Below are 12,865 nucleotides of genomic sequence, written 5' to 3' on the forward strand. Positions count from 1 at the left end.
CTGACGTACCTTGGCTGACATCCTCTGTCTCTACCCGGAGATAATCAGGAATATCCAGAGAGACGAGCTGCCGCCCTGAGCCACGCTCCTGCCTCCCTGCACCCTGGCCATCAGAGCCACTCGCTGCCGTGTCCTGCACTTCCTCCTCGAGGTTACTCCCTCCAGGTTCTGTCAAGGCCACACTGGACAACAGTGGCTTTTGGTTTTGAGCATTCAGTGTCACAGTCTGTGCCACAGTAACGCTTTCCTGATCCTCTGAGTCGCTGCTCATGGACAATGCCTCCTCCACCACATCCTGAGGGAAGGCTGTCTGGGATGTGGCTTCCTCCCCAGGTTTATTAACCCGCTTTAGGAACTCTTCCACCTACAATTGTCAAATATCACAGATGATTAGAGTTGTTAACCCAAGCTACCAAGAGCACAGTTTTAAAGCCTTACAAGTTCAAAAGCACCTGCCATGCATGCACTCTCTACCACACGTATTTTGAAATATCCAGAGTCAAAACATTCAGGTTAACTGTGCTCCTTTTACAACAGTTGGAAACAAGTTGTCTTTGGAAACTACATACCAGCTAGCTGCAAAACAGAAAGTCTACAAAACTGACCGATAAATACAGTAAATCATTCTCAAGTAATATCTGAACTACAAATAGACCTGCCAAAGCACAGATGATCAAGACTATCACTTTTTAATTAACCATCTTTCCTCCGACTTGCATTCAGAGAACCTGTACTCTGCCTTTCAGGTTAGCATAAACAGGTAAAATTGCCTTCATTCATTAGTTGCCTCATCTTTAAGATGTACCAAACGGTGAACGTGCTAAAGGGTTCTGCTGCACAGTAGAGGGCTCAACATTATATCCTAACCAACACGCAGACACTAGTCCAAACCCTTCAAAGGCATGTGCGTTCGAGTTCCTCTAAGTGGCACTAAGTCTGAAGCAGTTCCTTACCAGAAAGTCTGAGAAAATGTGTACATTTTTTTCTTCGCACTATTAAAGTTGCCCTTGAACTATACTAGCCTTGGGTACAAGATGGCAATGGTCAAGCCTCTGATCAAAAATTATAGCAAAGGAACTGGAGTTCAACACAGTATGTGCTGTCACCACCAGAAAACAGTGTTTTGCACTTGGGTGTTAGGGAATGCCAAGCATCCCAGAAGGTAAAGTAATGTTGAAAACCTGAGGCAACAGATTTTAAAGAGCCTCAAATAAAGAAAAATATACAGTGAACAATTTTTTCTAGCCATTCCGAATTTCTGAGTTAAAAAAAAAAGCATAAAGTTGTAACTGAAAACAAAAAAGGCAGAGGTGTAAGCAAAAGTGTTGATACAAATTACTAAGAACATGGAGTTCCATGAAATACACCGACCTATACAAACATTTTTCTCTCACTGCTGAAATGCCAGCACTAACAAATGCCCTCACACACACTTTAAATAATCAGAGATGCTTTTAGTAACTATAGCAGCCTACACAGCTCTAAAGGAATGATGCACCCAGGTGTTGGGAATGACCTGCACATAACTTTGCCATTGAGCTCACACATTCCTCTTGATAAGACTGGCAAAAGACCACCAATGCCTTTCCGAATCAACCCTAACCTAACCACTCTCCACCTCAGCAGGGGAAAAAATCAAACCAAAACAGAACTGACACTTAAAAAATGCCACCTAGTCTGAGCAATTTTTTTTTTCATTTTCATAATTCAACCACAGTTAAGGGAGTAGATAAATCTATGAATTACAGCAACACTAACAATTAACCCTACCTTCTTCAAAGTTTTATTTTTTTTGCAAGATCTTTCAGATTCCTCTGTAAAGAAGATGTGTGTGTTTTTGCTCTTCCTTGGTTTGCGCATATCTAAGAATTTGGACTTGAGTTTTGCTCTTTTCTCCAAGTACTGCACACTTCGGTGGGTGAAATCTGGCATTCCGCCATACCTGAAATTAAAAAAAAAAAAACACCAAAAAATAACAAAAACAGGACTTGGTTGGTTAGTTTCCAATCTGGAAGCTTTAATATGAATGTAGATGTCTACAGAAAATGGTGTAGTCTAAATTATTTCTTTATGAGATACTTGCTCCACTCTTAAAATATGTCACTGGATGTAGTTGCAAAACAATGTACCTTTATGAAAACTTTTAAATATTTTTATCTGAAAATGTTTACCCAAATTGGTTTTAGATGTTTTAATTTTTTCCTGACAGGTGTGTAACTTTAGATGGAAAGAATTTCCCAGACAACCTGAATAACAGAAAATGAAAAAATATACTGATTAGTAGAATGAAACATCTTTTTGGTGGCTGTAAAGAACCTCCAAGAGAGCTGCTACTTTTGCCTCCTGGCAAATGCAATTTCAAAAAAAAAGGAAATATGGGCAATTCAATTAAGTAATTTTGATAAAGTACAACAGATATTGTCAACTACAAAGTACACTCCTTTTTGAAACATATATATATTGAACAACTTGCATCTTGCAGAAACGCTAGACCTAAACTACAGTCCACCACTGCCCTATGATGTTACTTCTACAGCACTGACCACCATATCTTTCAGTCATACCACCAAAAATGAAATTTCACCGGTCAGCACCCTGGCTACACCTTATTACGATAGCAACCAGTACAAAGCAACCTCATTCCAGTATGAAACAGCTGTAAATTATGATCTAAGCTCACAAGACTCTAAAATCAGAGGACCATTCATTGTCAGAGCCTTTAAGCTCTAATTTAAATAGCTGCTGGCCATTTAACATTTACACAACTGCAAGTACCTCACCAGTTACACTCCTGTTTCGAAACACTTTTCTTGTTCTTTAATTGGTCTCTGTAACTTTGCATTTCTCTCTTTAGCCAAAGGACTACAGTTTTATTAAGAGCACAACCAACTCTGGGAATTGTCTCCAAAGGTTTAACGAAATGGGAATGGAGACAAGGAGTCTGTTTCTATATAACAAGACAGCTGACTTGCTATGAAGAAAACCAAAGTTGCTCATAAGCAATTACTTTTGTCCTGTGCCACACTTTAAACCCAAAACAGAGCAGGCTTCCTCAGGATCTTCCACGGGGTTCTCATCCACATCCAATTCATGGCTAAAAAAAAAAACCAGATAACAAAATTACTGTAAAAAATACTCTTATTTTACAGACAAACCGCTAAGAAACTCACTTATCAAAAACATTTAAATGTGGGCTTCAGTAAGTCCTTCCACATGCTGCTGAAACCAAGCAAGACAGGTAACACTACTCTATTCATATCCATCAGCATGTTTTTTTTTTCTTACCCAATTCTAGGGACATATGTCCTTGTGTTGGGGTTAAAATATGCTAACTATTCTGAATGACCTCTTAAAATATTTAATATCAAGCCCTACATGGAACTGATGAAGACAGTGTTTGTTCACCCTATTTCCAGATTACCATCATAATCTATTACGCTATCTATATTATTATCTATTATTAATGCTATAGCAACAGCAAAATATTAGAACAAAACCAAAGCTACATGATTAGCAGGTAATAAATCCATTTGTCCCTTCATCTTTGAGTTTGTAAATTTATTAGAGGAAGAGCCATCTCATCATGTTTGAGGCTATAAATTTTTAGAGAAGAAAGACTGTGACAAGGCAGGGATTAGTTACTGTACGATTGCCATAGCACTGAGCACTTTACTGCCAGCATATAATTCAGTTAAACAAAACGAAATATTGTTCTTGTATTGTCTACGCTAATTAGACCTACATAAGCAATTTAACAATCTTGTATACTTCGGTGGCACAGGAACAGTACTGTCACCTTGCACAGTCATTAAGGCCACACATTGTTTTCATAAAGCAACAGAAAATAAGAAATATCCACTGCTTGTTGCTAGGTAAAGTGATAAGCAGTGATGGAAGACTATGTAGTTTTCTACTGAAGTTTTAACTCACAATCTCGATCAAACTATAAATCACGAGGCTTCTGGACCTGGGCTTCTTGAGAAAAAAGCTCATCTAAATTTCCTGACTTGCCTTCTTTTGACTTTAACATGTCTGTGTTCAGGAGGCTCTTCATCCTCATCTTCATTTTGGTTGTGAAGCAGCAACTGTTCTTTGTCATTTGAATTCAAGCTACATGACCCCTGTGAACCTAAAAAAACCACACAAACCAAGACGGATGAGATCACATTTTCTTTCTGCATAAATTAATTCCTTATCTTCCTGTCCTCAGCAGCTACAGTTAGGTTGTCGTACAAATCTGAATCTGACAGATAAGGCACAAGTGCCAAACACACATATCTTTACCTGTCTCTGAGCAACAAGATACCAATACAAGCTTCCAGTATTAGTAACACTGCAGATTTAATAATCTTAATCAGAACCAACCTCAAATTATCTCAGCTCTCCAAGAAAAATAAAATGCCTACAAGGTACAAATTCAAAAAGGTTTCTTCCTTGTGCATCAATTTTGTTCCATTTAATTGTCTATGTTAAGATATTCACATAAATTTAATAAGAAAGGATTCAAACAGTCTTCTCATTTCTTGTTGGAAAGGAGATTTTCCTGTGACCTGTCCCATTCCAACTCTACTTTAAGATCGAGATGGGACCACACCTGCTTCTTCCCTCCTGAGAAAGTCACTAGCAGCAGACTCAGAGGTTTCCTGCCAACCTGAAGTCTCAAGCTGCTGACACTTAATTCACGTGCTTCATCCCTCCCCTTCAGCAGGGGAAACCATACAACAGTCAGGAAAGACATTACACCGCTGCTTAAAGCAAACACTGGCAGGAAGAACTGGCAGGCAAATGAGATTGCTCTTTCCCTTCTCTGCATGTTGAACTGGTCAGCAAAAACATCTCCAGCCCAGTCCTGTACCTCCCTCACAGCTCTTCCAGTAGTCTATGGCACAGCCACTGGCTTTCACCACACTACTACGTTACCTGACACTTCCACTTGTTAGCATCAGTTGTGAACATATGAATTTGGGGTTGTGAAGATGACTGCAACCCACTGCTTAATTGATAACTTAATGCTGAAAGACACCATGCCCACAGTAACACGGTAGTCCCAGAACTGAAGAACTATTATTTTTTTTCTCAAAAATCCGTTCTTAAAATTTATCAGACTCCTGAGAATATCAACCTGAGTTTTCATTCAGACTATCAGTGAGAAAAGACACATCAGCAGAATGACACAGCTGCAATACCAATACTAAGATAAATAAACAAATATGCACTAACAGTATTCTCTCACCACTTTCTGTAGTACATCTTAAGATCTATGAAGTACATGTTCTATTAAAATCACCTCTGACTGAAGAACATGTTCAATATAGAGGTTAGAGAGGAGAGAGATCATCCAGAGAAGCACAAGGAAGAAAAAGGAGTCGAGTACTCAATCATTCCACAAAACACTTGACTTTTTTTAAAAGGGCATAATACAGACGTGCCCTCGTTTCTTATACATAACCACCTAGAGAAATTCTGGTAAAATCAATTTTACCTGATTTTGTATTACCTGATTGGTCAATACTTTTATTTTCACAAGATGCACTCCTTTTTCTGGTTCCTCCATCACAGGGCTCCTCCCGGCTCTCACTGTCAGATGAACTACACTCTTGAGGACCTTGGTGGGCTACTGCTGGAGCTGCACAGCTCTGCTCCACTTCCTCCATATTCAGATTTAAATTACAAATCCCAGAGATTATTTCACTGTGGGGCTCAGCACCCGAAGGGAGTGTTTCCTCACTTGGGGTGTTAGAGGGAGCTGGCTCCAGGCTCAGCACTTCACTGTGTTCAGCCCCTGGGCGAACCAAGTCTATTTTTCCTGAAAGACCCATCTCCTGGGTAACCCCATTAGCTTCCACGTTGTCACCATGTGAGCAATCAGTAGTCCATCCTTGACTTGTCCAGTACTGAAACTGTTCCCAGTAATACCAGTACAGTTCACTATAATGCTGCTCCCACTCTTCCCTGGTGTCTGGACTATTCCAAGGCTCAGAGGCTGTGGTGGCCTCGGATGATGAGACCTCTTGATGCTTCTCTAGCCAGCTTTGCCAAAGAAGGCCCTCGCCATACTCACTCCAGTACTTCTCCCATTTTTCTTTACATTCATGGGGTAAAGCCTCATTTGCAAGACTTTCTGAACTTTCACAGTTCCCTTCACTTACAACCTGAAGTTTGCTACTCTTCTCATGTTGTTCCATAGCTAGGGCCAGCTCACCAGAAACAGACTGGGTATCACCACCACAAACTCGATCCTGGCATTCCTGCCCCGTTTTATCCTCGTGTTTTTGCTTTAACTCTTTTTTCTTCTTGTTTTTCTTTTTCATAAGCCTCATGTTACTTCTCTTTCTATAATTTTCTGTTGCCTAGAATATAATGGAAAAACATATTCAGAAGTCTACAGCGTACATGCAGTCTTTTCTTGTCCTCTCTCCAGCACATTTCCATTTCCGTTGTAACCCTCCCTGTTGTGGCAACCCTGATGTCAGCTTTCTCCCCACAAAAGGTTGTAAGGTTTATGAGTCTGATAAGGCCCCATTGCATAACCCTGGCTGACATTTCTGAGGAAGCTCTGAGAATGGGCTGTGAGAAAGTCTATAGAAAGACACACACACAAAAAAGTAGAATTACAGACAGAAGGGGGGCTACTCACAAGGATTCAGAAGGAAAAACATCAACATGAAAGACTATAAAATCCTAAAAGGAGGTTGGTCAGGAACTGTGGGGTCACTGGGTTGAGCTTAAAAGTAAAGCAGTATCTCAGTAACATCAAGGACCTGTTTAAGGGGGCTGCAGAGGCTGACCAGATTGTCTGGTATCTGCCTGGCCAGCAAACACTGTTCAGGTGTCTCATTAGGGCCGTGAACATATAATGCTCAGCCTAATAGAATGTTAACTCCTTGCTACCTCTGGGTGCTTTAAACAAAAAAGGATCACTTTATACTTGTAACCTCTGTAAATCCTGCAGCTGGATCTCTGTATGTCTGAAGACACAGACCCAAGAAGGGTGTAGTATTCTTCCTATCCCATGCTAATCTCCAAGTTGGCTAACAGAAACACAAGGAAACAGCCTCCTCTCCAAACAGGTGGCATTTGCCAGTTTGTGGCAAAAACATTTGTGCAATACAAACATTTCACTTGTTACAACACACTCAGACTGCTACAGCTGTCTAGCGGAACAGAAGACATAAACCTGCTACTGAAAAGAAACGCTGGAGTAACTTGTTGGTTTAATCAAATACAACTCCACTTGTTTCTGTGGGGCTTCCTGTGCTTACAGATATAAACAAGATAAAAACATCCAACAAAAGCAATTTTTTCTATCAGATAAATCCACCATTTTTTTTTCATAAACTGCCAAATTAAGTTTGGCAGGTAAAAAGGTGGTGGTGGTGAGAGACTACAACTCATGTAGACAAAAGACTGCAGATATACAGCTATTACTCCAAATGTCCCATCAGCTGCAATCCCTAGTTTTGTTGCATTGACAAATGCATAAGGTGGACTATAAAGATGTTAGGTTCAGAGAACTGGCATTAATCTTTCATACACATCCCTCAAAATGTCATGTTCATACACACAGTGCAAAGCACAATGCTCAGTAGTAATCTAGTAAAGACATACATTTTTTTCATTTAACTTATTTGCAGTATTACTTGTTGTAATGTGTGTAAGCAGTGTGCTTCCCGCCCCCCCCCCCCCAATCCTGACCTTCATTTCCATAACAATGCTCAATGCTCAAGTGATAACCACCAGTGCCGGTCAGTAGTAACAGATGCATATGATCATAGCAGCTGCATCCTGCTCAAAGTGGATTGGGGCAGACAGATCAACACCATAGCCAAGGGCTAATCTGAACCATGTGCTCACCTAATAGTGCTGCTCAAGGGCCAACTCAAGCCAAGCTTGAAACTAACTTCTGTAGTCATTATGCAAATATGACTGAATCAATTATCTCACTCTGCCATAAATAGTGGACAGTGCAGATCCCACTGAGCTTTCCTGCACAGCAGTGGGCTGCATGACAGGACCTCCCCTTGAGCAGAAATGCCTCTCAAGGTTACTCCTCGAGGCTGAGAGATTCCTTGCTGCAATGGGTTCTTGGTAAGTGATTAAGAGCACGCTAAACTTTGAAATCTTAGTTGAGTGGTATAAAGGATCGATTGTGTACATAGAATCCTTTAGATATAAACTGTTGACAAAGTCTGAGTCTAAGTCTTGATCTAGTCACACCTAAACTCCCCTCTAAAAAGAAGTTCAGAACCCACAGGGGTTCTTTCTCAACCTCATGGCTCAATGGGAGGGTCTCCCTGACAATTTTGTCTGACCCTGTCCTCTGTGCAGTAAATAATCAAGTGTACACTGCAATCAAATCTTGTTAAACCACTGTCACATTTACTACCAAACTTCATTAAACTGCTATTTTATACCAATAAACATATTGCTACTTCTCTCTTAGAAGTGAAGTGTGTCATCATTCCATCCGCAACACTACTACGTAGCAAGAAAAACTGCATATATACTTTGGGCTTGAAGCTGGATGCCTGTAAGGTCTATTTACATGCCTTCAATTAAAATAATGTACAAGTTTCTCCGGTTGATTTACAAATCAATCAGGTCAGAACCGTGCGCTCTCCACAGAGGTACTCTCTCACTGCCAAGGAGGTCTGTATTCCATAAAGTGGATAATGTGGATATCCCACTGTCTTTTTCTCATATGCGAACAATTTTAGTCTTTCTCTAAAGCTCAAGTGCTCCCTACGGGAAGCAGAGCACCTAAGCCTCACTCCTGCCATTTGGGGACAGCCTGGCTTTTTCAGTTGCAAAGGGGATCTAAGAAACTAGCTTTTTATATTAGTACCTAAAGCTAAATGGTTAAAGCAGACAGTGTGAACACATGCGCTCAGATTGGAGTGTACTAGTTGTCCTGATGCAGAACATCAATGTGATCACAGCTATTTTAAACTAGCTCTCTTTAGTAGCAAGAGCAGAATAGATATGGAAACATAAAGCACAGCCTGACCCTGTTTAGTCAAACTGGCAGGTGCATTTTAAAAACCACACAGGTATGTTGCTACAAGTACGTGAGGCAGGACATTAAAGACAGCTTGGATACACTTCCATGAACTGCAGTCCCCAAAATAACTGGGTAGACATGCCCCTACATCTGGAAACACAAAGTAAACAGAAAGAATAAAGTGAATAAAGATTTACCACAAAGTCCCTGCGGGCTGACTGCCCACCAAATTGCAGAGGCAACCCCATGCTCTTCATAAGCTCAGCCTCCGAGTCTAGTTCGACTTCTTCCAGGTCCAGAGCATGATTAGTATCCACCTTCAGTGTCACATTGGGACAACGGTTCTCCTCCTCAGATGCTTGATCTTCCCCTATTAACAAATTCTATTAAGTAAATATAATCTGATTCTGATACCTCAATGCCACAGCATGGCCTACAAAAAAATTGTACAACTGCCTCTTAAGCCTCCTTTCCCATTTAAAGTTTTTCTCATGAACACCTCAGCAGGAACCAAAATCTAACTTTAACAGCCAAAACATTGCACTGGGTCTGGCTAGCAGCCTCTGTGGTGCTGTGTTTGAGATCTGTGGCTAAAACAGTGTGGAGATAACACACCAACGTTTTGGCTACTGCCGAGCAGTGCTTGCACAGCCCCATAACCTTCTCTTTTTACCATCTGCTCTCCCCAGCGAGTAGGCTGGGGTGGCCAAGAGATCAGGAGTGGACACAGGTGTGACTGCTGACCTAAACTGGATGAAGAGATAGTCCGCATCATATGTGACGTGCGGCAATAAGCATTGGGGTAGAGGGTGTGGGTGCCTGGAGTCACACTGCAAACATTCACCTCAGTCTTGCAGAGCAAACTGCAAAAACGCCCAGCAAACAACAAAAACATTAGTATCATGGAAAAAAATTCTTTACAGAAGTTCTTCTGGCATATATCACAGCAAACTTAAAATACAAGAAACTGCCAGTTTTGTTACAATCTTTCAAAATCCCACTAACAAAGATAATGTGGTTTTACAACAATGTGTGAACTACAGAACCTAATTATCTCAGAAGTAACTGATCAACTATTGAATCACTGCTTGCATATTGTATCTATATAAAATGACAAATACCACTGAGAAAGTAGGAACTGGTTATTAATGGAAATTCTGAAATACAAAAGCTCTTGATAGTTGATAAAACTGAAGCATTTATGATTTTTTTTTTTTTTCATCGGGATATATTTACTGCCAAATTATCACACAGCACCAAGACCCTTCTGGTTTTAACTGATTACTCTCATCACAATTCAATCATATATGCAGAAAACGACATTTTACATTCTCCTTCACTCCTCTCACATTGCTTCCACCAAACTTGTGCTATCAATTATCAGCTTCCATGGACATTCCTTTCTGTTCAAACTTCTTCCTTTCAAATCAAGCTATTATATGATGCTGCAGCTAGCGAGACAGCAAAGGAAAAGCCAGATACCAAAAGAATTATGTTTAGATAGGTATATGTGGGGAGTTTGGGAGAATAGAGCAAAAGAGTGGTGCTGAATTTGCCAGAGCACGCACCATGACCATTCCCAAAATACAGGCATGTCAAGGGAGAGACTGACTCTGGTCCTCCTCATATAATTCCTCAGGTACATGCAAATTACAATTTCCCCCATCAGGGCTACTGCTTATTCTTTACTGTCCCTGCTGATTAATCAGCAACAGCTGATGTCCTAGGCCAAGGCAGAGACAGCAGGACAGTGTTTCTCTCAGGCAAACAGCTAGGATCTGCAAGCTCTCTGTTATATAATTAATTTTGAGTTTGTTAAAATTGTGATTTGTGAACTAATCTGCTTTGTGCACCAGGTGGAGATTATATGAGGTGGTAAGTCTGTCAGACAGGAATAACCACTGCGCTTGGTCTGGCACAAACTTCCACATCAAAATTATGGTAACGTGAAAACTACGCAAGTGCTACATTATTATTTACATCTATCGCCATAGCAAAAGCACTGAAAAACAATTGAGAAACAGGAACAACTTAGATAAACACACATAACTCACTTTAAGTATGTACATCAAACCGCACAGTACATTTTATCTTACCTGTACTGTTATTGTCATCTTTGACATAAAATCCTTTTAATCCTAGTTTATATAATTTTCGATCTCTGTAAAAACGAAGACATACATTGATGCAGAAGGCCATCATTAAAACAATTATTTTTTTTTACAGTAAAAACAATCGTTCAGTGGAAAAAACCTCCCCAAGGATGTGTTAGAGTCCCCATGGCTGAGGGTTTCAAGATGCAACTGGACGGGGTGATGGACAAGCTCACCTGGGCCCCCCTTCCCTGGGAAGGCTGGACCAGACCATCTTTCGAGACACCTTCCCATCTGGGCTGCCCTGTGACTCCCAACACACAAAACAAAGAAAAATATGTAAAAGGCAACACTTTAAAGCCTGCTGGGAAAGTCTATCCGAGAGCTGTTCAGAAAATGCTGTTGCTACATAGAATACCCTGGAATTGAAATTTTAGGCCCTCAAAAGATTCCGTTTAAGTGGAACTTAATGTCTCTCGTCCACAACTGCAATTACTTCAGCCATCAGCCGACGCTGGAGGAACATCACCTCCGCAAATGCCTCCGCTAAACACTGACTGTATTTAACCGCAAAATTGGCCACGACCTCCTCCCCGCAGTCACGCACCTGCCACAGCCCGTGACAGGCACCAGCCCCCGCTAGCAGAGCTGTTCCGCCCGGCGCGGGGAGGCTCCGGGGCCCGCCGCTCGCCTCGGGGGGAGGGACGGGGGGGCAGCCCGGCCGCCCCGTCTGGGGGAGAAGGGGTCGGGGGGGAGCCCGGCCGCCGGGGGGGACGAGCGGTTTGGGGAGCGGCGCCACCGCAGCCCGCGCAGCCGCTGCCCCAGCCGGGGGCGACGCAGCGCGGCCCGCGCTCCTGGGGAGGGAGCGGGCTCCGGCCGGCGGCACGGCTGCTGCCGTACCCGCTCCGGCGAGGGCCCCCCGCGGGAACCGGGTCCCCCTCGCCTACGGCTAGCATCGTTTGGTAAACGCGGCCTACAGGGACCTTTCGTGCGCCCCCCCCCCGCCGCTCTGCAGCACGGCCGCAGCACCTTTACCCGCGCCTCCCCAGCGGAAACCGGCCCCGGGGGACGCGGCCAGGCGGGGCCCGCGGCCAGGCGGGGCCCGCCCGGCGCCGAGGCCGCTACTCACTCGACGAAGGCGCGGGAGCAGAGGCAGAGGATGCTCTGGGCCGCCCCCGCTCGCAGCAGCAGCTCCGCCACCGGCCGCCCCCACGCGTCCTGCACCATGCCTGCGGGCAGCCCCGCGCCACGGCACCGACCCGCTGCGCCTTCCGCCGGAACTGCCGTGAGCGCCGAGACCGCCCCCAGCCCGCCCCGCTACGGCCGGGGGGCGGCCCGAGCCCAGCCGAGCCCAGCCGAGCCCAGCCGAGCCGCCTCGGGGCGGGGTGCCCGTCGCGGCGGTACCGAAGCCTCCGCTCAAGAAGGAGCCGCTGCAGCCGAGGTGCGGCTCGGCGCTCAGCACGCTGCTTTGCGGGCCAGCGGCCCAGGCTGCCCGGGCCTTTGAGAGCCGCGGGCGGCGGTGCCTGTGCGAGGGCGGCCGTAGTTAGGCCAGCTGTGCTTTCAGCGACTCCCCGTGAGGGGTGTTTGCGTTTTGCTGGTGTTCAGAGTGGGGGGAAGAGTTACCGGCGACAAAGATCTGGCAAAACCGGGAGTGGGGGACAGGAGTGGGGAAGCCTGACCGGAACAGAAGTAACAGGAGAGCTGAAAATGCGGAGGGGACGGGGCGGGGGCGGCCCGAGGGGCTCGGGGTGAGCACAGCGCCCAGGGGCCC

At 43.9% G+C, this 12,865-nt stretch overlaps 1 protein-coding gene across 2 annotated transcripts in view; it reads right to left on the reverse strand.

Moving 5' to 3' along the window:
* TGS1 (trimethylguanosine synthase 1) overlaps positions 1 to 12,383 on the reverse strand; it is a 29,100-nt gene extending 16,717 nt beyond the window's left edge. For both annotated transcript variants that reach the window (XM_055800270.1, XM_055800269.1), the window contains exons 1-8: positions 12,224 to 12,383; positions 11,098 to 11,162; positions 9,199 to 9,371; positions 5,498 to 6,350; positions 4,012 to 4,129; positions 3,008 to 3,094; positions 1,771 to 1,942; positions 10 to 364 (exon numbers count right to left, since the gene is read on the reverse strand). In XM_055800270.1, coding sequence (XP_055656245.1) covers positions 10 to 364; positions 1,771 to 1,942; positions 3,008 to 3,094; positions 4,012 to 4,129; positions 5,498 to 6,350; positions 9,199 to 9,371; positions 11,098 to 11,162; positions 12,224 to 12,321 — 1,921 coding nt within the window. In that variant the 5' untranslated portion in view covers positions 12,322 to 12,383. The remainder of the gene's footprint in view (positions 1 to 9; positions 365 to 1,770; positions 1,943 to 3,007; positions 3,095 to 4,011; positions 4,130 to 5,497; positions 6,351 to 9,198; positions 9,372 to 11,097; positions 11,163 to 12,223) is intronic.
* Positions 12,384 to 12,865: the final 482 nt, after the last annotated feature.

This window comes from Falco peregrinus, chromosome 3 (genome assembly GCF_023634155.1).
Source record: "Falco peregrinus isolate bFalPer1 chromosome 3, bFalPer1.pri, whole genome shotgun sequence".
Lineage (NCBI taxonomy): Eukaryota > Metazoa > Chordata > Aves > Falconiformes > Falconidae > Falco > Falco peregrinus.